This window comes from Trachypithecus francoisi, unplaced genomic scaffold (genome assembly GCF_009764315.1).
Source record: "Trachypithecus francoisi isolate TF-2019V2 unplaced genomic scaffold, Tfra_2.0 Lachesis_group17, whole genome shotgun sequence".
NCBI lineage: Eukaryota > Metazoa > Chordata > Mammalia > Primates > Cercopithecidae > Trachypithecus > Trachypithecus francoisi.
The window spans coordinates 108,457,109-108,480,921 of record NW_022681462.1 but is presented as its reverse complement, the minus strand read 5'-3'; the positions used below and the strand labels follow the sequence as shown (position 1 = coordinate 108,480,921).

The following is a 23,813-nucleotide window of genomic DNA, read 5'->3' as shown; positions in this document are numbered from 1 at the left end:
TCCAAAGATACAAGGTTTCAGTTATAAGAAGAATACCTTCTGGGGATTTATGGTACAGCATGGTAACTGTAGTTAATAATACTGCACTGTTTACTTGAGATTTGCTAAGACAGTAGATCTTAGGTATCTGCATCTCTCTCTCTCACACAGACACACACATAGTAACTACGTGAGGTGATGTGTTAATTAACTTGATTGTGGTAATTATTTCACTATGTATACATATATGAAGTCATTACATTGCAAACCTTGGATAAACACGATTTCTATTTGTGAATTATTCCCCGATAAAACTAGAAGAAGAAGAAAGCCCTCTCCCCACTTTGCATGTTTATTTTAACTGTTCCTCCTTTGCCTTCAATTAACTAAACATGGGAACGACGGTGGGACAGAGATGTGGAGGAACTAAAGATGAAGTCTTCATCCAGCATTTATTGAACATCTACTGGAAATGATCTGTAGTAGTCCATTTTACAATGCCATAAATTAACATCCCTCAATGGAGGCTGGGGGGCTGGATGGGACAAAAAGGCAGATGAAGGACAAATTCTGATGGTCTCTTCTGGAGTTGGGGCACCTTTCTTTTCCTGCCCTTGGATGTCAGAGCTCCAAGTTCTCTGGCTTTTGGATTCCAGGACTTGCACCAGTGCTCCAGACCTGTGACCTCCAACCTCCACCCAGGCTTTTTGGCCTTCAGCCTTGAACTGAGAGTTTGCTTAGTCTGCTTCCCTGGATCTGAGGAATTTGGACTTGGACCGAGCCATGCTACTATCTTCCCTGATTCCCCAGCATGCAGATGGCCTGTCGTGGGACTCCTTGGCCTCTCCAAGAAAGTGTGCCAGTTCCCCAATCAATCTCTTCACGTGTATCTCTCTCTCTCCCTCTCTCTCTCTCTCTCGATAGATAGACAGATATAGATGATATAGATATAGATATAGATATATAGATATATATCCTATTGGTTCTAACTCTCTGGAAAACCCTGACTAAAACATATGGCAACTTGAAAAATATAAACTGGTTCACAAATTATTTAAACAAACTAGTGAATGGTATACATTGAATCTATAGGGGGCTAATAAGGTTAGAATAATAATTACTACCATAGATTGGGTGCCTCCTTTGTGCTCAGTGCTTTTAAATACGTCTCCATCCTCCATTCTTCATGGCCACCTTCTAACGGATGAGAAAACTGAATGGCATTTAATGTGCTCCAGGTCAACAGCCCCCCAGCATATAACTCTGACCTACTTGGTGATTCCATGATCCTAAAATGTTTGGCTTCTATGAGCCTCAACTTCAGTGTGTACCCACAGTACTTTGTACACAGATACTGACACTCCTTTTCAGAGTTCCAAGTTTAATCTCTGTTGCGAATGCATATTTGCTAGAAAATGTTCTTCCTCGAAGAAGGACCTGTGGCTCTCTAACAATGTTCCTGACACTACATCAGGAATGCTGGCCATAGTGACAACATCGAGGTACCCTGTGACAGGGGTTAGCATTAGGTGTGTAATGCTGAGTAATGCCGGCAGGGAGGCAACAACTTCCTGTGGCCTTCAAGCTAGACTTGCTCACTCAACCCACAGCCACCAGGAAAAGGTGAGTAACGCTTCCTTCCTGCCTCTGCCTGCACGGTCAAATTGTTGACAGTTGGCTCAGTTTCTCTTCTCACCTGTAAAAGGATAATGTTTGTGTAGCCTTGGAACACATGCAAGAATCTGCAAGTAGATATTTGGAATGTGCATGTCTTGGCCTTTTCTTCCACTGTTGCTGGAAAGAAACCCAAAGAACTTAAGCTGTGCTGAACTTTCCAGTACTTCAAAGTAAATTTAAAGGATTTCCTGTTCTTTTTACAACCTGTGGTCATTTCCCATTTACCTAAAATCGATATTAGCCACAACTGAAATAATCATAGTTCTTCTAGACTTCTCTGAGGTGAGCCAAAAGGTATGGGACTTTGAATCCAGACTTAGGATTCCGTGATACACAAGAGGAGGTTGTACTTGAAATTTACAACTCTGTAGTGGAACTTGTACCCAGCAAATGGGCCGCCAGCCAGTTCAGCAGGTTGCCAGAGTGTGGCCCTAGCCAGCACTGCCCTGAGCTCTCTGGAATAGTTTGCTTTCCCTCAGATTTTCTCTTTATTACTATTCTTAAAACACATATCATCTTATATACAATTATCAACATAGATTGAACCATGATGGCCTTTCCTGCAACATGAAAATTTACATGCTGCTTTAAAATGTATGTGCGTGTGTGATGCTGGGGTTGCATTCTTATCATCAAGGCACTTCCATGTCACCTGAGTCATTCAGTGGCCGGTAATGTGGGAACTTCAGGTAATTCTGGAGTGGCATTTTGTATCAGAATCCATGCGTTTGGGTATTTATCTGTTGAATCAGTTATTCCCTTGAGAAGTTATGGCATCTTCTTAAGCATTCTGGTTGGCATTAAATTGTTCTCATAAACCAGCACAGACAGAGAATAGAGCAGACTTTGGAGCCAGGCAGATTCAGGTTCACATTCTCACTCTCCTACTTACTAGTTCTTTGACCTAGGCAGGTAATGGATTTCTCCACACCTCTGATCCTTGCAGGTGGTCATGGAATTACACGGAACAACCAACAGAAAGCACTTGTACAGTTCCTGTTACTAAAGATGCCTGGGGTGTGCTGGCTCCCTGCTGGCGTGGGCCACTCTCCTCTGCTGTTCTGGAGTGTGACAAGTCTCTTCTCCGGGTTCTTTCAGGGAGGTTCTCCCAGGTGCAGAACTGAAGCTTGGCTTCATCCACTTACTGCATGTTAGATAAGCTTTTTTTTTTTTTTTTTTTTTTTTGAGACGGAGTTTTGCTGTTGTCGCCCAGGCTGGAGTACAATGTGTGATCTCAGCTCACTGCAACCTCTGCCTCCCGGGCTCAAGTGATTCTCTTGCCTCAGCCTCCCGAGTAGCTGGGATTACAGGTGCCCACCACCATGTCTGGCGAATTTTTGTATTTTTAGTAGAGATGAGGTTTCACCACATTGGCCAGGCTGGTCTCAGACTCTTGACCTCAGGTGATCCACCCACCTCAGCTTCCCAAAGTGCTGGGATTACAGGCATGAGCCACCGCGCCTGGCACATGTCAGAGAAACTTCTAACTGACCTCAATCCTGACCACGTGGTCTTCCCCACCAAGGAGGCAATGTTCTAAGCTGCCCTAATTCAGAGCAAGAATAAAACTGCCAGACCAAGCACTGAAGATGCTCAAGTGCTCACAGTAGTTTTGTCATTAGCTTCCCCAGGAAGTGGGAACTAAAGTGAAGTCAAGAACAGGTCATCCAGACGCTTGTTGGTCAAGTCTTCCTCTAGGAACCTGTAGCCTTCCCAGCTAGCTGGGGAAGGAGAGTTTTCCCAGGACTTGGTGTTAAAACTAGAAGTTGTCGGGCAAATAGGGAAAGCTGGCCACCCTGCTAATGTTGCCCTACCCAAGGCAGGGCTCCCCTAAATGGACACTGCACAGAGGCAGGAGTCCTCTCCTGGGCCTTGGCACACTGGGCAGCTGTTTGAGTTTTCGGTCTAGGTTCCTCCTAGGAGATGAGGGTTGAATGTCATGATATCTAACATCACTGTTGGCCATAACAGTCGGGTCCTGGCTGAGTCGTACCTGCCCACCTCTCCAGATGCCTACATTGGTCTCTCCTTAGCATCTCAGGCACCTGGAAGGGAAATGGCATGAGAGGACTCGGGGGGCACTTGGCAGACACTCCCCCTTTCTGAACTGTGGAAATGACTTGCCAAGCAGGTTGAGAAAACAGGTTATCGGGTCCTGATAACATCTGCCCAGCCTGAGCCTGCTGTTTGCCTCCAAGGGTGTGTCTGAGAGACAGCTCTCAGAGCCCACTTAGGGAAAACACACCCCTCCACTTTCCAGATGGCCTGCTTTGGCCTGTGAGTGTCACCATTTATTTGCAATGTTGACTCCCCTTATTCTCTCCCTAACTTTGAGAAGTGGACTCCTTCTAAAAGCCGAAGGAAGGAATGCAGTCTCTTACCAATGACCATATAACCTGATAAAGGCTACAGGCTGCAGATTCATCTGTGGAGTGTTCTGCTTTTTGTCCGGTTTAGATTTCAAAGCTTTAAGCTTCAGGGGGAAAGACCTCCAGGGACTAAAGCCATTTACAATTTGCATGTTCTCCTTCTCTGTTGCTTGGTTCTCTTTATGTGATTTGGACTTTGGGTTTCATTTATGGTCCAGATAGATCAGCCATCAGATAGAAACCATGAACTAACAGGCTCACATGAATTCATCAGTCAGGCTCATGGCACTGCTCATGACATTTCCTCACTTTGCTTTCCCTCCTCCCTCCCTTCCTTGATTTTTATCATCTATCATCCATCTATGTATTATCTGTGCATTATTTCCTTACTGAGTATCTGCTCCCCTGCTAGAACGTAAGTCATCAACCAATGGCAGGGAGCTTGGTGAACCCCCAGTGCCTTGTGCAGTTTTTGGCTCCTCGATACATGCGTGTGAGTGAATTCTGTGTGCTGTCATCAGTGACAGCCTTGATTCAAGCTACTATTAAATAAATAGCACAGTCGTTTTGGTACCACAAGGCGGACAGTAGATTTAGGTTTAGACAATTCTGTTATTTCCTGTTCTCGCAATTGTGATTAAGAGTCCTCCTTAAGCTCAACAGTGAGTAATCAACAGAGTGTACTGAAGCCAGGATCCAGGTCTTTCCACTCTGATCCTGGGGTTCAGATTCTCACTTTCTTTTTTTTTTTTTTTTTTTTTTTTGAGACGGAGTCTCGCTCTGTCACCCGGGCTGGAGTGCAGTGGCCGGATCTCAGCTCACTGCAAACTCCGCCTCCGGGGTTTACGCCATTCTCCTGCCTCAGCCTCCCGAATAGCTGGGACTACAGGCGCCCGCTACCTCGCCCGGCTAGTTTTTTGTATTTTTTAGTAGAGATGGGGTTTCACCGTGTTAGCCAGGATGGTCTCGATCTCCTGACCTCGTGATCCGCCCGTCTCGGCCTCCCAAAGTGCTGGGATTACAGGCTTGAGCCACCGCGCCCGGCCCAGATTCTCACTTTCTAAGGAAATTAATATTCTATTTTGACCTAAAGTTAATAGTTATTAGTGATTTAATACAGTCTCACCTTCAGATCACATGTCAACTTTAATGACAACTTTTTAATGAGATAATATAAAGATAACAATTGGCCAGGCGTGGTGGCTCACGCCTGTAATCCCAGCACTTTGAGGCTGAGGCAGGCAGATCACCTGAGGTTGGGAGTTCGAGACCAGCCTGACCAACATGGAGAAACCCCGTCTCTACTGAAAATACAGAATTAGCCAGGCGTGGGGGTGCATGCCTGCAATCCCAGCTACTCAGGAGGCTGAGATAGGAGAATCGCCTGAACCTGGGAGGTGGAGATTGCGGTGAGCTTAGATCGCACCGTTGCACTCCGGCCGGGGCAACAAGAGTGAAATTCTGTCTCAAAACAACAACAATGACAACAAAAGATGACAATCAATTGTAGAATTTGAGGCATTGTAACAGAGAAAATTAAGTAGCCATTGCTGGACCGGAGCACATGTTCTGGGATTTCTGTGCTGCCTCCCATCAGCTGCTCCATGCTACTTCCAAGACCAATATTATAAGGTCCTGGTTGAGACACTCAATTTCCTTTGTGTTTAGTATTTGTAACCTGGAACATTTAAATATAAAATAAATCTATTTGATTCATCAATGAAAGTGCAAAGTGTAACCACTTAAGCATTGTGCAAGCTCCCAAGTTTACCTGAAGGGAAAAGGCAGCTGCTGTTGAACTCTGCAACATAAGCCACACCACCCAATGCTTGGACCATTTCTGAACAGGTACAATAAGAGAGTTTCTACAGCAGGCTGGGTATCTGTCCATATTCTTCACAGTAATAAAGAAGTGATGTGTTTCTTCTCCTCAAGAAAACCCCTCTTGGCTGGGCACAGTGGCTCACACCTGTAATCCCTGCACTTTGGGAGGCTGAGGCAGGTGGATCACTTGAGACCAGGAGTTTGAGATCAGCCTGGCCATCATGGCAAAACCTCGTCTCTACTAAAAATACAAAAATTAATTGGGCATAGTAGCGGGCACCTGTAATCCCAGCTACTCAAGAGGCTGAGGCAGGAGAATCACTTGAACCCAGGAGGTAGAGGTTGCAGTGAGCTGAGGTCGCTCCGTTGCTCTCTAGCCGGGGCGACACAGTGAGACTCTGACTCCGAAAAAAAAAAAAACTAAAAATAAGAATAAAGCAAGCCTATCTTTGGATTCTTACCTAGGGTTAGGCATAGGCCACTGCAAGACTGAGCAAGACGGCAGAGTCTGGCTCAGCCAGGACAGCGAGAAGGACGATCAGGCTTCCATGACTCACCGGCTGCCCAAGCCTCCACACCCTCAGAGTGCCTGGTGCACACTGAGAGCAAGCCCGACACAAGAAGAGTCTGCCTTCACTTAATTTGCTGATGAGAAAGATTACAAACTGTGCTTTTGTTTGTATCTTTGTGCCCATTTTCAATGACCATGTTAATAAAACACGAAGAAAAATATTTTAAGCAAAAGACTGGTGAAACAATTAAAAACAACTGAAGGAAAGCAAAGTTCAGAATATTCAAAATTGCCTTGACTTCATTTCAAAGCAACTTGAGGAAATTTGATGATTTCAGGTGCCATACAACTCACCCAGGACAAGCATTGGAATGCCTTCCCCTCATTTCTACCGATAATCTGATGAGAGAACACTCAAGAACGGTAGAAAACACAAGGCAAGGAACTGTAATGAGCAGACTTTCATTTCAAATTTTTGCCACATTATTCAAACTCATAAATTAGTATTAATAAATGATAAAAATACTTTATTTCTTTAATACAGAATATACAATATTGCACTCCAGTTGCAAATAGTGTATAGAAAAAAGCTCTGTTTAGAAACTGCCGGCCGGGCGCGGTGGCTCAAGCCTGTAATCCCAGCACTTTGGGAGGCCGAGACGGGTGGATCACGAGGTCAGGAGATCGAGACCATCCTGGCTAACACGGTGAAACCCCGTCTCTACTAAAAATACAAAAACTAGCTGGGCGAGGTGGCGGGCGCCTGTAGTCCCAGCTACTCGGGAGGCTGAGGCAGGAGAATGGCGTAAACCCGGGAGGCGGAGCTTGCAGTGAGCTGAGATCCGGCCACTGCACTCCAGTCCGGGAGACAGAGCGAGACTCCGCCTCAAAAAAAAAAAAAAAAAAAAAAAAAAAAAAAAAAAGAAACTGCCAGAGCAATTGTCAAAGTCTACTAATGTTTTCTGGCATCACCAATGATAACCACAGTGCTGAACTTTGAACCAACTGCAAAAGGGCAATGTTCAATAAAGCCTCCTTTTTGTCAGTTTCAGTGCCCAGCAGTTCAAAACATTCCATTATGTTTAATTACATTTTTAAAAATTGTCATTCTTTCATGAACAAATAAAAGTACCTTGCAGCTGTCACCATTGCTCATTCTCGTGGAAAGCAATCGCAAGCTTTTCATCCAGACTGAACTAAACAGTCTGATTTTTCTCAAAGTCAATCAGTAAATTGGGGTAATTCAGGTTTGGGTAAGAAGTTCTTTAGTTTTACTTTTTATATATATTTTTAGAGATAGGGTCTTGCTCTGTCGCTCAGGCTGGAGTGCAGTGGTGCAATCATGGTTCACTGCAGGCTTGAACCCATGGTCACAAATGATCCTCCCACCTTGGCCTCCCAAAGCATTGGGATTAAAGGTGTGAGCCACTGCCCCTGGCTGAAGAAAGAACTTCTCACCTCTTACACATATTGAAGACATGGAGCCGTGGCATGAATCCGAAAGGAAGGGAGGGAAAATTAACTCACTTCTTTAGGAGTCTGGTGCCACCCAGTTCCCCTGTTCTTCATGCCCCTTTTCTGATATCAACTTCTAGAATTCACTCCAGCTGAATTCTTCTCTTTTCCTGTACCACCACCAAAGGTGCAAACATCTTTAAAAGATCTTGGTGGTTTTAGTTGAAACCATTTTGTTTTTATATTTTTCACCTATGATGTGAATGGTGAGTCTGCACCATTTTTATCTTAAATAAATCCGCCCCAGGCTGCATCCATCCTGTTCTGACAGTAGAAAGGCATACACACTTTTACTTAAAGCTTTCATATATAAAATTAATGGGACATCTGAAAATAAGGGAATTGGGTATATGAAAAGATCCTTTAAAAAACTGCTCTCATCTTTGACATTATCTTTTTTTTTTTTTAACTAAGTGCAATATAGTGAACAACAAAACAACAGCATTTTTAGAGCAAACTTTGGGGAAAATTCTTAGATCAGGGGACCTGCTGTCCTGACAGAATCTATATTCAGAAAGGTACATCTGGTGGCCAGCAAAGACTCCCTAAATGTGTACCTGGGACTTATTTGAAAACAAGCCACTATAGTACTGAGTACGTAATGGAGTGGCAAACACTCCACTTGCAGTCAATGAAAATCCAATTATACAATATACACAAAGAGATGACCAAGAAAAACACGGTTTAAAATTATACTGATAAAAACTAAAATCATCTGAAGTAAAGCAAAACCATCTGAAGACTAATAACTGTAAAAATAAATATCTAAGTAACCCAATGACCTACTCTCATGGTGAAATAGTTATAAAAATAGAATACAATATTAACCAAGACTTGAATAATTCAAAATGAAATGGCTAACAAAATATCATATCAATGAGAAACTCATTTCTCTCCCCACATTCTTCTCTCTAATGATTTTCTTCTTGAAAAGATATATTTTGATACTAAGTTTTTGAAGAATTGGCTGGGTAACAAATTTTCTTTGGGTTATTTCTCAGAAGGTTCTGAATCTGAATCTATTTACTCTGGGTGTCATGAGCAAGTTCAGAATTAGGGACCCAGTAACCCCCATCAACATTCTCATTCCAGCCACCCTCAGGCTGTCCCTTGTTTCAAAATATGTCCTTTGCAGAAAAGAGTGAATTGGTGTCAAATTTGAGTTGGTTATGTCATATGTGGAGGCGTGAGTCAGATCAAAGGGCAGTGAAGAGGTCCTGCCTCAGATGCCTGGGGTCCGTGTAAACCAAAGTTTTCTGTTCTTTTTGCAAGTTGGGAACAAGAGAACTATGGAGTACATTCTAAATAGTGCTGCAAAAGTGAAATGTTGTATTCATCTGACCAAAGGAAACTCCAAGATTCTTCTGCCAACTCTCCAGAAACTGTCCAGTTACAATAAAAGGTTTCGTTTATCAGTATTTAAACTCTAACGTATCTGTTAATGGGTACGTCCACATGCCTACATCCCAAATGGAGAATGACATTAATAGCACGACCTTGTACCCTCAAGTTATTTTAAAAGTGCTTTCTGACTTGCTAAATAAGATAAACAGTAGTATAGCTGGGAATTAACTATAATTTACAGTGCAGTAATGCTCTGGCAACTGGGGTCGGCGTGTGTGAGTGTGTGTGTTTACTCTTTTTTGGTCACAGAATTGAAGCAGAATATGCCTTTTAGTGATTACTTTGATTTAAATGATGCTAGTCAGCCCAGGATGGTCAAAAGGGGTACATACCATGGCATTCATGCTTGGTTTTCATTTTCCTTGATTAAAAAAAAATCAACTTAGATATTGTTAAAATGCATCACAGTACCTCTTTGTCAGCAAGTCAGTCAAAAAGATTTCCAAACAGCTTTACGGTTTCCAGCTGCCCTCTGGAAGCAACACTAGTTTCACCTCAAACAAGGAAAATGCCTCTTAGAGCTTCAGCTTGTTACAACTCAGCTAAATTTCAAGGTCTGTGTTCCCATATTCTCTGTAGTATTTTAAACCTTCTCAGAGCCCTTAAGCTTTGTCAATGGGATGCTGTATTCCTGGTAAAACAGCAATCATGTGGTCACTTAGGCACGCTGGCCAAATGGTCCTGGGATCCCAAGTCACCCATGAAATCCTTCAAAAAGTCTTCATCACCGGGAAGGTTTGCTTCCTGAGGAGTTAAAGAAAAAATAGTGAATCAACTCTAGTCTAGGCAAAAGTTAGTATAATGAAAACTAAACACTATACTGGTCTGGTCCCTGTAGTTTTTGTTTTTTGACATTTTCTGCATTTTGAAACATCTTCTTTTGCATTTTAAATTTTGACAAGAGGTCAGTAACTTTATTAAATACAACTATCATCTTGTTTCTCTGGCAGAACAAATTCCATCTCCCTGCAGGCCTTTTTCAGGGCTTTAAATTTTTCTCTTTGCCTCCAACTACTCATGGGGCAGTAAAGAAAACTTCTTTAAATGTTGGTAAGGCCAGTGCTAACTACTACAGCATTGGACAACAAAATAGGAAGCAATGCAGGCAGTTGAACTAAATATCTGAGGGCAGACATATTCCTCCCTTTTCAAACACCATTATCCCTTAAAGGCCCAGGTGTGGATCATGACAGGGAAGAATGGCCTTATGGCTACTTAAGCCACTTGTTTACCAAAAATGTGCTCCTAGTTGCATAACTTCCCAGAATAGTCAAAGAAGAAAGGAAAAGAAAGCTGGGATGTCCCAGGTTTATTTCTTCTGCATCTTTGCAAATATGAACACAACGCTGTTTCAGGAGCTTTTGGTGGGCTTCTACAGGTACCTCTTTTTTCTTTGCATCAAGGATAAATGTGAAGATAGCTGTGGAATTGTCTGAACATTTTTGCGTTGAAATTAAGCAATGTCTTATCCCTAATTTCCCAAAGAACAAGTTATTTATGCCAGTATTAAAAGCAGCAACTTATATATTCTATGCAAAACAGAAAACCAGAAAGATCAAAATTTTGGCAAGTCCCCAGTTTGATAAATTGAAAGACAGGAAGATGACTAAATCACAGCAGATAAAAGAGATATTTTCATAAACTAAGCTCTGGGAAACAGAATACCACAATGACCCACGTACAACCAACTACTACTCATGGGTTCCCAGAGGACTTGTGTGCAGATTATATGAGTCATTGCCCAGTTCTGATAGTCTGTTTTGAAAAGTAATTATCTTTACCCCACAGGGCAAGAAACTTATAAACTTATTTAGTTCTATTATAATTGAGACACTTTTATTATAATTTATAAATCTCTATCTACCAAGGGGACAAAAACCTCCAGATTAAACATATCTGTTTTCTCTTTCATTTAGAAAACCTGCCTTATTTCATCTCAAGTCTTCTGAATCTTTCATGAAATCCTAAAAGGAATCCTTATAACTTTCAGCAGAAAAAGCACAGCTTATATTCCTGCTTCCACATCTTCCAGAAGTTGCAGAACTGGTCTCAGAACAAGGGACTTCTGCGGGAAGTCAGAAGACCGCCCCACTGACCAGGTGTTCACACTCTGTCCTGGCTTTCTCTGCTGGTCTCCTCCAGTGGGAACACCAGTGCTGGGAGACGGGGAGCTGTGAAGGCGCTGAGGTCATGAGCAGACACTGTTTCAGTGATCTGGAGAAAGCTCAGGCAACTGTGTTCTCCTCACACCCCCAACCCCCAGTAGCCAGGCAGTAAGTCTTTGCATTGCAGTTTCAAAGATACAACACTGTCTTGGGTCTAGGGAAGTACATTAGTAAAGAAAATCTTTATAGTGCTGGTGACTCCAATTCTATATAAAAACTGGGGCAGCTTCTGTGTGATTGTCCCCCCTGCTCTGAGAAATAATGTGAAACTTCTCAGAAGACAGTTGCTGTTGTCTCCAGCCTGGAACAAATGGGATTCAGGTGGAGGGAGACATGACGGGAGGGAGAAGCCCATGAGCCTTTTTCCTGCCTCCATCCTTAGTGCCTTCCCAAACCTGCTCTCCCTTTCCCTCTTCCTTCAACTATGTCTCCTTGTCACAAAAGTGAAAGCTCTCACAGGCTAACTAAACTTCTTATATTTTTCATAGGTTCAAGCCTAAAAGGTCTTTAGGATTTAGTCTATGAAGTCAATGAAATTCTCATTCAGGTCACTATTTTGACATTGGCTAATTCGAGATGGGAACCAGCATGGGTGTGGAGGCATCAGAGCAGGCTGCTTTTATTTTCATGTTGTCAGGTTTCATTTTGGTTTCATTTGTATGCCATATTATTACCTCACCACTATTTATACCACCAAGTCTACCTACTGCCTGCACATGCTCTGGCTACCTGGAGGGAGCTTATTCATAAATTTACTTCTCACGTATTTCAATAGACAACTTTTTGTTTGTTTGTTTTCCATTTCTGGGTTTCAGTCATGCAACACAGGTTATTACTACACAGACTAGAAAATGTAGAGGTTGAAAACCATCTGCCTATTTCCTTTCTTTTTATGGACAAAGGAAGCCTCTGGTCTATAGTGCAGGAATCACTTGCTAACATAAGACAGGCCCTTAGTTCTTGTTTAGTGCTCTATCCACCCGACAGTGTCCCTCCAAGGACCGTGGCCACTCTCCAAAGCTCCTGCCCTACATATGGTGCCATCATGGAAATACCCTTGCCAGCATTCATTCATCTCAGATCTAAAAGACAACCTGTGAAAACTACAAATTAATGTTTGTTTGCTTTTTAGAACTTTGCCTATATATATTTGTTGGGGACTTAGGCTAGTGGAAAACACAAATCTTCTATAAATTATAAGGAAGAACTTAAGTCCTGAGCCTTCTGAGTTCAAGAAAAAGAATGAATTAACTTCTTCTCATTAATTTTCATGTCTATACTAAAGTCATAGCCAGAGAAGTTATTGGAGATTTTTTTAGCTGTCGAGCATAGGTGAGCCCTGTGCAAACATCTCTTGGGCAGCCTCCCCCAAACTCTACAGGCTGCCATGCATCTTCAGTTAGTTTATCACAATGACAGACAATAACTTCATCTCACGATTTTAAAAATTTACTTAGAGCAAGTTGTCATTGAAGGGTAAGAGAGAGAGAGAGAGAAAAAAGATGTTGCAATGTTTAAATTCTTGGTTCTCAAAGAGAGCCCTGAAAAGGTACTTTCTCTTCACTAATTTCCAAGACACCCATAGGGAAGGGCAGGGTAACAGTGAGGACCAGCACTCCTTAGTTTCCCAGTGAAAAGCAAAAAGAGCTCGAGGTCAATCCCGCACTACTGGTTGTCCAAAGGGAAGTTACTTCCTGTAGTATCATCAGGGGCAAATAAACTATGGACTCTAGTTACAATCTAGTCCAATTTCCCCAGTTTAAAAAACTGAAGCTCTCAAAACAATTTAAATAAAATTTAGCCAAATAAAGATCTTTGTTGCTAAGTGAATGCCAAAGTGCTGACAAGATCCTGTAGAGAAGTTCTTACCACTTCAGCACAGGCCTCCAGGAAAGTGCAGGGAGCCTTCCTTCCTGTTCCAGGTAACACAGCAGCGCCTGCCTAGGGCTGCAGGTGGACCGGTCAGCTCCAATCAAACATCAGGAACTAGGGCTCACAGCACAGGTCAATGAACTCAGGAACTAGGGCTCTCAAGCTGTTTTCAGCGCGGGAAAGAATACTAGGGGTGTAAAACTGCTTTCTGGCAGCATTTTGGATGCCTCCTGTTTTCACAATAAGTCAAATGGGACATGTTAATTTGCAGAATTGCCTTTCCAGGCAGCCAGACGCAGCAGTCTCCTAAGGGCCTGGACCTGCAGGTACCTGGATTGCTACCTTCTGCTCTTCAGCAGCGGGGACTCAACTCACAAGCCTCTGCGTCTGTCTCTTGGGTCTCTTTCACACTGTAGCTCAAAATCGCACTCAGTTCTAAGCATCAGCTGTAACTGGCCATCGCCCAGCTCGGTCACACTCACCAGGACTCCCAGCCCCGCACACGGCCAGCCCCGCCCCAGCCTTCTGAGCACACACCTCGGGTCCTGCTCTGCTCCTGGCTGGGGGTCTCCGCGGCCTTCTTACAGGTGTACAGCCACTTGATGATGCGGGCGTTCCTCTCGATGACCGAAGTGGTGCTGGGCACCTGCTCAATCAGCTCCTCCTCCTGCAGCCCGTCGTCGTCGCCGCCGCTGTGCCGGGAGAAGCCGCTGCCGGAGGTGGCGACGCTCACGCTGCGCACCTTGAGGGTCACATGGTCCGACCCCGCGGTGAAGTTCTCCCTCCCCAGGGCCTCCACCACCTCGGGGTCCAGGCCGCAGTACTGGAAGAAGGTGTCAGACTCGGCCAAGGCAGCGGAGTAGCGGGAGCTGAGGTCCGACTGGGAGCGCTGCAGCCCCCGACGCCTCACCACCCGCGGCTCGGGGCCAGGGGGCGCGGCCGGGACACCGGAGGGCGCCGCAGAGCGCGCGGCTGGGGCTGGGGTCTCGGGGGGCGCGAGGTCCGCTGCAGCGCCAGGCTTGGTCGGGACGGTCTCGGGGTTCCCGGTCTTGCCCTCGTCTCCCGTCCGGGGCACCGGCGCCTTGTCCTTCCCCGGCCCCTGGAAGAGCTTCTTCACCAGTCTCACCCTGGGGCGGTCGGCGTCCGCTCCTCTCATGAACTCGCATTTCTGCCGGTAGATGATCAGCGAGTCGGGTCTCAACGGCTTCCGCGCAATAACCCTGCGCGCCACCGGGACGGGGGCGCGGGCCGGGGGCCCAGGGTCGTTCCCCGGGCACTTGATCGCCCCGGGGCCGCTGCCCTCGGAAGCGACGCCCCGGCCAGTCCCCGGCAGTCCCCGCACGTACTTGGCGCGATCCGCCGCCAGCCTCTCCACTGCGCTCCTGCGCGCCGGCCGCGCGGCGTCGGGGTCCCGGGGAGCCGCGGGGTCCCGGGGAAGGAGCCGCTCTCTCGGGGACGCGTTCAGGGCCGCCAGGGCGCGCATCCTGGCGGGGAATGGACCGGCCGGGGCTCCGGGTCCAGCGGAGACGCGCTGGAGTGGCAGAGCCTGTCAGTCCTCGGCCCGGTTCCGAAGTCCGCGCCGGGTGGCGAACCGCGCCCCAGTGCCCAGCTGCCCAGGCCTGGGGTTGGAGAGAACCGGAGTCCGCACCGATTGGCGAATCTCCCCAGTTCCCGCCCCTCCCGACCTCATCGCCACCTCGACTGGCACCGCCCGCGCCCCCGCCCTGGCCTCGTCCCCGCATCCCCGCCCGTCCCCGCCCGTCCCCGCCTCCTCACTCCCGCCCGGGCCCGCCTCCCTCGCCGCTCCCCGGGTGCCAGCGCCCGCCCTCACCTAGCGTCCGGGGTCCCCGCCCTCACCTCCTGCCCGGTGCCGTCCCCGCCCCGCCTCACCTTCTGGCTGCGCTGCCAACCGCCTGGAGGGCCCTGGGGCGAGCAGGCTCTAAACCCCCACTCACTCAGCCCCAGGTCCCCGAGGTCACCGCTGGACGCAGGCATTTCCGGGGAGGGGGAGCAGCGGGGACGTCCCCCCACCTCCCCCGGGCAGGTGCATCACATCCTTTGAATTCTTAAAGTGACCTCATCTTGTTTGGAAACTTGACTGTTTAATTTTCTCTACCTGAGGTCATATTCTTATTAACAGAAAGGAATAGAACATTAAGAGGAAAGAACACGCAGCGCACGCCAGGATCAGCCTACGTGGTGGGTGGCAAGAACCGAGGGACTTGGATTGGGTCCGACTGGGTCGCTGGCCGGCAGCGGGCGTGGCCAGCCCCCAGGACCGAGCTGGGACTCGCAGGGGGGCAGGCCGGGGGCCCAGGCTAGGCTCAGTGGATTTGGAAGAAGCCCAGCCAAGTGCCCAGAATCATTGCTATTTTTACTGTAACCGAGGCAACGGGGAAACCACGAGTTCACCAGGCAGTGGATCAGCCTAGAAATGCTAAGAGTTTAAGATAAAATATTTCCCAAATTCCATTATTTCAAAAATTTGGACAGAATACTGAAGATATCTCTCAGACATGCGAAATGTTCACGTTATCGCGTCTGTGAAGACGACTCCGTGACAGGCTGTGCTTTCAACCTTGTGGTTGAACGTTCCAAGCAGCAGCAGCCGGGAGGCAGGGAGCGCAGCAGGTGCAGATGGGCGCCCAAAGTGGGCACGAACACCTCACCACCGAAGAGAGGACTGCAGCAGGGTGGTGCTGAGTGAGCCTTGGGGGTCTTTAATCTCCTTGAGCCCCAGCGAAGCAAAATCTCACAGGGATAGTAGCGCAACAATATATCGCCTTCGGAAAGCCAGACCGCCCACACAGCCTCCTTGGAACATGTAAGACTCCTAGGAAAAGGAGTCTAGGCCAATAAAGGAGAGAGTGGGATAAGAGAGGGAAGGATGCGGGGTGGGGAGTGAAAGAGAGGGACAGAGACGGAGAAAGGGGGAGCTCCTGGATTGCCACAGATGATTTCCTGTAGGATGTGGGAGGATGGGGCCTTGAGGTCCAAAGTCAGCCTGCTTTTTGCTCAGCAAGCCTGTTCTCTACGTCAGAGGCAAAAACCTTTCTAATTGTTTAGCCCAAAGTGTCTTCTTTTCCTAATTTGCACTACTTCATGGACAACAGCAGCACTTCTGAGAGAGAGAGAACTGCAAAATTCTGGACCTCTGGAATTTGAGCCTGGGTCCACAATTTACCTGTGGACAGTTAACAAACGTTCCAGGTTCTTTGTTTTGTCAAAATTTCTGTTTAAAATTTACGAGAAAAAACAATCCCATTAAAAAGTGGGCAAAGGACATGAACAGACGTTTCTCAAAAGAAGACATTTATGTGGCCAACAAACATGTGAAAAAAAGCTCAACATCATAGATCATTAGAGAGATGCAAATCAAAATCAATGAAATACCATCTCACGCCAGTCAGAATGGCTGTTATAAAAAGTCAAGAAACAACAGATGCTAGCGAGGCTGCAGACAAATAGGAATGCTTTCACACTGTTGATGGGAATATAAATTAGTTCAACCACTGTGGAAGACAGTGTGGCAATTCCTTAAAGACCTAGAACCAGAAATATAATTTGACCCAGCAATACCATTACTGTGTATATACCCTTCTTTCTGCTGAGAGATGCAGAGATGACGGGACCACCTGCCTGCAGAGAGGACCCACCCATTCCAGGGTCTCCTCTCTGCTGAAAACTGAACACTCAGTGAGATAACATGCCTACAGAAGAGACCCCCTGTGGGTCTCTTCCGAGCTGTTTTAATACTCAATAAAGCTTCTCTTCCTCTTGCTCGCCCTCCACTTTTCTGTATACGTCATTATTCCTAGACACAGGACAAGAACTTGGGCAAAGATGCCACCAGCCACAGAGGTTTCTGGCCAGAAAAAGCAACACCCCAAAGATTCCATAACACGACCACGAGAACAGTATGGGGAAACTGTCCCCATGATTCAATTATCTCCGCCTGGCTCCGCCCTTAACATGTGGGGATTATTACAATTCAAGGTGAGATTTGTATGGTGGGGACTCAGCCAAACCGTATCACCATGGAACCAGTAGTTCCTGCATCTCCTTATCCCTGGGGCCCAGGTGATGACCTTCCAACATCTACCCGAAGGGCTGCAATGTCACCACACCAGCTGGATCTAGCACTGCTGCTGTGACCTCGACACCCAAGCCCACACATTGCCCTACATCTCAAGGAACAGGTGGTTAAGCACAGCAGAGGGAGCCACCATGTATGCTCCCCATGGCCTGGGAGTCACCTGCTCAGGGCTTGTGTTACCCCTGCTGGTGCCCTTGCCCCTCCAGTGGCAAGACTGCCATGTGCTCGCTTGCACCATGGAAGGACCCAAGGACTGGCTGCCTGTGGCCTGCCACCACCCCTACCAGTGACTCTGTTCCTTCTAGTGGTGGAGCCATCATGCATCCATACATGATGCCCAAGAGCTCAAAGACCAGCCTGCCTTGCATTCCTGTCCCCAGCAAAGCCATGCCATAGCCTCCAAAAACAACCACAACTTAGGCCACGGAGATGCTCACAGACACTGCTGATGTTGATTACATCAAAATAAATCATACAAAGAGTACATGACTGTGTCCACCCAGAACCAAAGCCAAAGCACCCTAATCAACTGACACCTAAGGATACATCTACAGGAAAATGTCTTTCCATATGAAAGATACTTCTTAAGATTGGAAGAAGCAACTCTTCCATCAGATGCACAGAAATCAACATAGGGATGCAGGAAACATGGAAAAGCAAAGAAACGTGACATCCTCAGAAGAACAATAATTATCCAGTAACAGACCACAAAGTAAAGGAAAGCTATGAAATGCCTGAACAATAATTCAAAATAATGATCTTAAGGGAACTCAGTGAGATGCAGGAAAGCAAAGACAGACAATTCAGGAAAACAAATTCAGGAAATAAAATCAGGAAAACAATTTATAATCTGAATAAGAAATTCAACAGAAGTCAATATCATCAAAAAAACCAGAAATTTTGGGACTGAAGAATTCAATGAATAAAAGAACAGATGCAGTTGAGAGCTTCAACAATAGAGTAGATCAAAACATAAAAAATAATTTCTGAGGCCGAGCGTGGTGGCTCACGCCTGTAATCCCAGCACTTTGGGAGACCGAGGTGGGAGGATCACGAGGTCAGGAGATTGAGACCATCCTGGTTAACATGGTGAAACCCCATCTCTATTAAAAATACAAAAAATTAGCTGGAAATGGTGGCGGGCGCCAGTAGTCCCAGCTACTCTGGAGGCTGAGGTGTGAACCTGGGAGGCGGAGCTTGCATTGAGCCAAGATTGTGCCACTGCACTCCAGCCTGGGTGACACAGTGAGACTCTGTCTCAAAAAAAAAAAAAAAAGAAATAATTTCTGAACTTGAAGACAGGCATATTAAAATACAGAAATCAGAGAAAAATAAAGAAAAAAGAATTAAAAAGAATGAAATAAGCCTATGTGGCACACATGGGACACCATTAAGTAAAAAAGTTTTTGCATTATGAGAGTTCCAGAAGGAAAAGAGATGGGACAAGAAATAAAATCATTTAATGAAATAATTGAAAACTATGCTAGTTCCATAGGGTCCATAGTGATATGGACACTCAGATTCAGTAAGCTCAAGACACCCAAATAGATTTAATCTAAAAAAGTCCTTCCTGAGGCACATTACAGTCAAACTGTCAAAAGTGAAAGACAAAGAGGGAATTCTAGAAACTTCACATGATCTCACTCATATTGGCAGCTAAAAAAGCTGATCCTATGGAAGTAGAGAGTAGAACTGCAGTTATTAGGGGCTGGGACAGGTAGTGTGGGAGGATAGAGAGAGGTTGGTTAACAGATATAAAATTATAGCTAGAGAGGAGGAATAAACTCTAATGTTCTGTAGCATTGTAGAGTGACTATAGTTAACAATAATTTATTGTATATATTCAAATAGCTAGAAGAGAGAATTTTTAGTGTTCTCAGTACAAAGAAATGATAAATTGCCAGATGACATGGCTTATGCCTGTAATCCCAGCGTTTTGGAGGGCTGAGGCGGGTGGATTGCTTGAGCTCAGGAGTTAAGAATCCAGCCTGGAAAACATGGCAAAATCCAATCTCTACAAAAAATACAAAAATTAGCTGGGTGTGGTAGCAAGCACCTGTAGTCCCAGCTACTCAGGAGGCTGAGATGGGAGGATTGCTTGAGCCCAGGAGGTAGAGGTTGCAGTGAACCAAGATTATGCCACGGCACTCCAGCCTGACAACAGAGCCAGATTCTGTCTCAATGAATAAATAAATAAATAAATAAATAAATAAATAAACAAATAAATAAATAAGGTACCAATTACCTTCACTGTATGAATACAGTGAAGAAAGTATTCAAATACATTCATGTTGAAGTTTCAAAGCTGTGTTGGTGGTGACGCTTTCCCATGTCAACTTAACCCCATCCTCCTCTGTGACACCTGCTTCCATCCACACTCCCCTGCAGCTCAACTTCACCCTTTCTCCACTTTGCCTGCTCTTTCTTTCCATCTAAAAGTTGTCCAGCAGCCCCACTCACAGGAAACTGATGGCCTGTGTGGTACTATCAGGTGTATTGTTTTTAAAGCTTTATGCAATATTTTTTCCCACCACATATATGTATATAAGTTCCACAAAGCCAGAACCTTTGTTCTTCCTTATTTGAATTCCCAACAACCAGCAGAGTACTAACATTAGGTAACCCAGAGAAGTTTGTCAGTTGTTTTATATTTGTATTTTCTTGGTAAATTATTAACATCTCTGCGTTTCAGCTACTTCTTTAAAGGAAATGTATTAAAATGCATTGCCCAGATTTTGATTATAACAATATGTTTTCATGTTTTAGCTTCACTCCATAATCAAAAATTTAATCATAGTATTCATATTTTTATTTGTGAACTTGACATCTCTTTCCACATACAGATAATGGCAAATCCGTGAACCTAATGTGAAAGCTAAACTAAAAGTTTCTTTCAAAATTATTCAATTCCAATTATTGATGGATGGGTTCTTTGCCTTTTTAAATTTAAGCTGAGGGATTTGAAAATTGACATCTTTATTTAACTGCCTTGTTTTGTTTTAGTTATGTTAATGCAAAACATCAGTTTGCAAATGAAGAATGGATTCTAGACTTATTACAGTAAATTGCATAAACACTAAAACATTTTGTAAGCTGTGAATTGTAATAAAAATTATTTTTCCATCAAAAGCCATTTTCATTTTTAATACCATTCATTGTACAAAAGTACTTATAACTATTTCTTCTAATTGGTGTTAAGGTAGGCTGACTCTAAGATGCAGAAGGTCTTATTAGAGTTAGGAGGATGACATATCCTTGTTTGCCTGGGGCAGTCCCAGTTTACATCTGTTATCCTGGCGTGAGTTTTTCTTTTCTTTTTTTTTTTTTTGAGAGAGGGTCTTACTCTGTCACCCAGGCTGGAGTGCAGTGGCATGATCTCGGTTCACTGCAACCTCTGCCTCCCGGGTTCAAGGGATTCTCATGCCTCAGCATCCCGAGTAGCTGGGATTACCAGCATTCGCCACCACGTCCGGCTAATGTTTGTATTTTCGAAATGGGTTTCACCATTTTGGCCAGGCTGGTCTCAAACTCCTGACCTCAGGTGATCAGCCAGCCTCGGCATCCCAAAGTGCTGGGATTACAGGTGTGAGCCACCACGCCTGGCCTTGGCATGATTATTAACTCTGAACTTCACTCTCAAAAGTGTCCTAGTTTGGATGATGATCTGTATGGCCACCCTAGTTATATTGCCAGTTCTAACCAACTGTGTGGCTTTGTGTAGGTTAGTTAACTTTTACGGGGCTCAGTTTCCCCATTTTTAAATTGAGGAGGTTGACCTATGTAGGACCTCAGGTCTGTTTGGCTCTATTTTTATGACTTGTGAAGAAAGCACTGGCAGGTTTGAGAGTTGATGTGTCTTACAGCTCTCTAATACTCAGGAAAAAACAAATTCATTTGCTAAAGAAATTTACAGAAAAGCTTTCTTAAAACAAAAATCCCAATGCAGCTTTCTGACCAGACTCTGATGTGCTGGTATTTGCTAAGCTCTGTGTGATTCACCCCCTCTTGTAAGGGTGGCAGAGCCTCTAAACAATCAACTGTGTCCGACGCAGGCCTTTAAGTTACATGAACTTTACATCTGTGGATAGAAGTGGGGGAAAGAGGAAGACAGCGGCGGAGGAGCACAAAGAAGCAGCATGAACCCACTGCAAACCTGGTAAAGGAGAGCTGCACCACCAACAGCGAGGCAAAGAGCTTGTGAGGTCACTGTGGGAGGAGGCTGAGGGCTGCTTCTGTGAGTCCGTTTGTGAAGAATAGCACACCTACTAAAAGAGGGACCTTCCACCTGAGTTTCCAGGATATTTGGGATCCTCAAAAGTAATATCAGAAATCTATTAATTATTTTCCATATTTTGAAATTCCTGGTGGAAATTGCTCATCTGCAGCACTTGCCTTCCTAGGTTATCGAGAGCATTAGATCCCTGTGCTTTCAGACAGAATTATGTGACTGCATTTGGAGAATGATAGAACATGAAACATAAGCTGACACAAGTAAACCTGGTTAAGACAATCCACTGATCACTGAAGATCCACTGAGCTTATTCAATTCATTCTGTGAGACAGTTTTAACTACAGCAGTGTCTACGACGGTCCAGGTGCTATGTAGAGCACCCTGCAAGTCATTTCTTTAGCTTAGAGGCTTTATAAGGAGAATGAAGGCTGTGTTGAGACTATCAGAAAGCGCCTGCAGTGAGAGAGACTCAGACTGCTGTGGTATAGAAAACACACCAAGACGACATGAGGTAGAAACCAGCATCAGACAGGAGTCCCTTCTGTGTGCTGGGTTCTCCAGCCGCCCCTCCCAGGATGAGTGAGGGCATTGTTTTTGCTTGGATGCCATTGCATCCAAGAAACAGAAATTCCCTGGAGTGTACCGTGGGCCTTGCCCTGTGCAGTCTCCTCTGTAACACTTGGTTCTTGCTTCAGGGTTTTCTCTACTCATTACAGAGAGTTCTCGGGTTTTGTTAAGGCATTTTCTCAAGGTGCAATCACTATATACAAATTCTTTTTCTGTTGTTTTTCACACTATGTGCTCTGAAATTTGCTGAATGCTTGCTTTGCTAGGTGCAGAAGCGAGTGTTTCTTGTAGAGCAAATCTGACAAAGTAGACAGAGGTCCCTAGGGCACCGAGTCCCTAGGTGCACACAGCAGGGGGGCCCTAGACCTGGCCCAGGAAACCATTTTTCCTTCCTAGGCCTCCTAGGAAGAGTTATGGAGAGTAATAACATCTGAAGGTGCAGAGCAAGGTCAGATTGGGCCTTGGGGGCCTGGTGAGGTTGAAGTTGGAAATTAGAGGAAACAGGGTATACCAAAGATACTTAATTCAAAGAGTGACAAAATAACTGGGCGCCAAATTAAATAGGAGTAGAATTATTGAGTCTTAAATAAAAGTGATATTTAAAGCTCTTAATGGGACTTATACTAAAAACCCGGACTGCAGGGAGAGGGATATTTTCCCAAGTGGTCTGCAGGACTCTGTTGTGGGAGATATTGAGGAGCCAGGAAATAGGTCCTGCCTGGAGATAATCTTGGGAAACTTCTTCTTAAAATGCCCTCTTTGTGATTAAAATCACATTTTGGTGTTTTGAAGAAAGAAGATTTTCTACACTAAAGAAATCCATTTAATTTTGTTTGCAACATAACCTCTTAAGCTTATTACAGAGCAAAACTCCCGCTCACCCGTGTGTCACACACGGAACACCAGTGAACGTCCTGCAATACTCCTGTGTGTCACACACGGAGCACCAGTGAACGTCCTGCAAAACTCCCACTCACCCATGTGTCACACACGTAGCACCAGTGAATGTCCTGCAACACTCCCGCTTACCTGTGTGTCACACACCAATGAACGTCCTGCAAAACTCTGACTCAGAGGATCTTGTCCAAAAAAAAAAAAAACGTAATTCAGCGAAAATGCCTTTTTTAAAAAAGTTGAAAAGAGATGAAATATTTATTAAATTTTTATTAATAAATATGAATGGTGGCTACATTTTCTGTATTTTATCTCTGCACTCCTCACAACAGAGAGAAACATCATTATAACTCATCTTAATGCTGAAAAGATCAGCATTCCTTTCTCTAGTTGACCAAAATATCTCTGCTTTAATTTAAGCCTGATTCTTCTGGTTAATTTTCACAAACTTATGGAAAAACTGATCAATTTCCCCTATATAAAAATATATTAAAATAATAATAAAAAACTTCCTTTTAATAATTTCCTTTAACTTTTTTTTTGTTTTACTATTTACTTATCACTTTGAATCACTCCCATCATCTGTTTTTGAACTTTCACTAGCTTTCTCTTCTCTTCCTTATAATTACCCCAAGGCAGCTTTGAAGTCCATCAGACAAAGGGAAAAGAGACTTCCTGGTACAAAGAAGCTGCTGAGTCATTTTCCCTG

The 23,813-nt window shown here is 44.8% G+C and overlaps 1 protein-coding gene across 2 annotated transcripts; it reads right to left on the bottom strand.

The window, feature by feature from the left end:
• Positions 1–8,269: 8,269 nt before the first annotated feature.
• FAM110C (family with sequence similarity 110 member C) lies at positions 8,270–14,996 on the bottom strand. Of its 2 annotated transcripts, none has more exons than XM_033176720.1 (2): positions 13,799–14,996; positions 8,270–10,023 (listed from the first exon to the last, which is right to left on the bottom strand). In XM_033176720.1, exons 1-2 carry the CDS (start codon positions 14,797–14,799, stop codon positions 9,990–9,992), a joined length of 1,035 nt encoding a protein of 344 aa, XP_033032611.1. In that variant the 5' UTR covers positions 14,800–14,996; the 3' UTR covers positions 8,270–9,989. The 2 variants fall into 2 exon arrangements, with proteins under 2 accessions (XP_033032611.1, XP_033032612.1); XM_033176721.1 differs by having other exon boundaries at positions 13,854–14,996.
• Between the last annotated feature and the right edge of the window lie 8,817 nt (positions 14,997–23,813).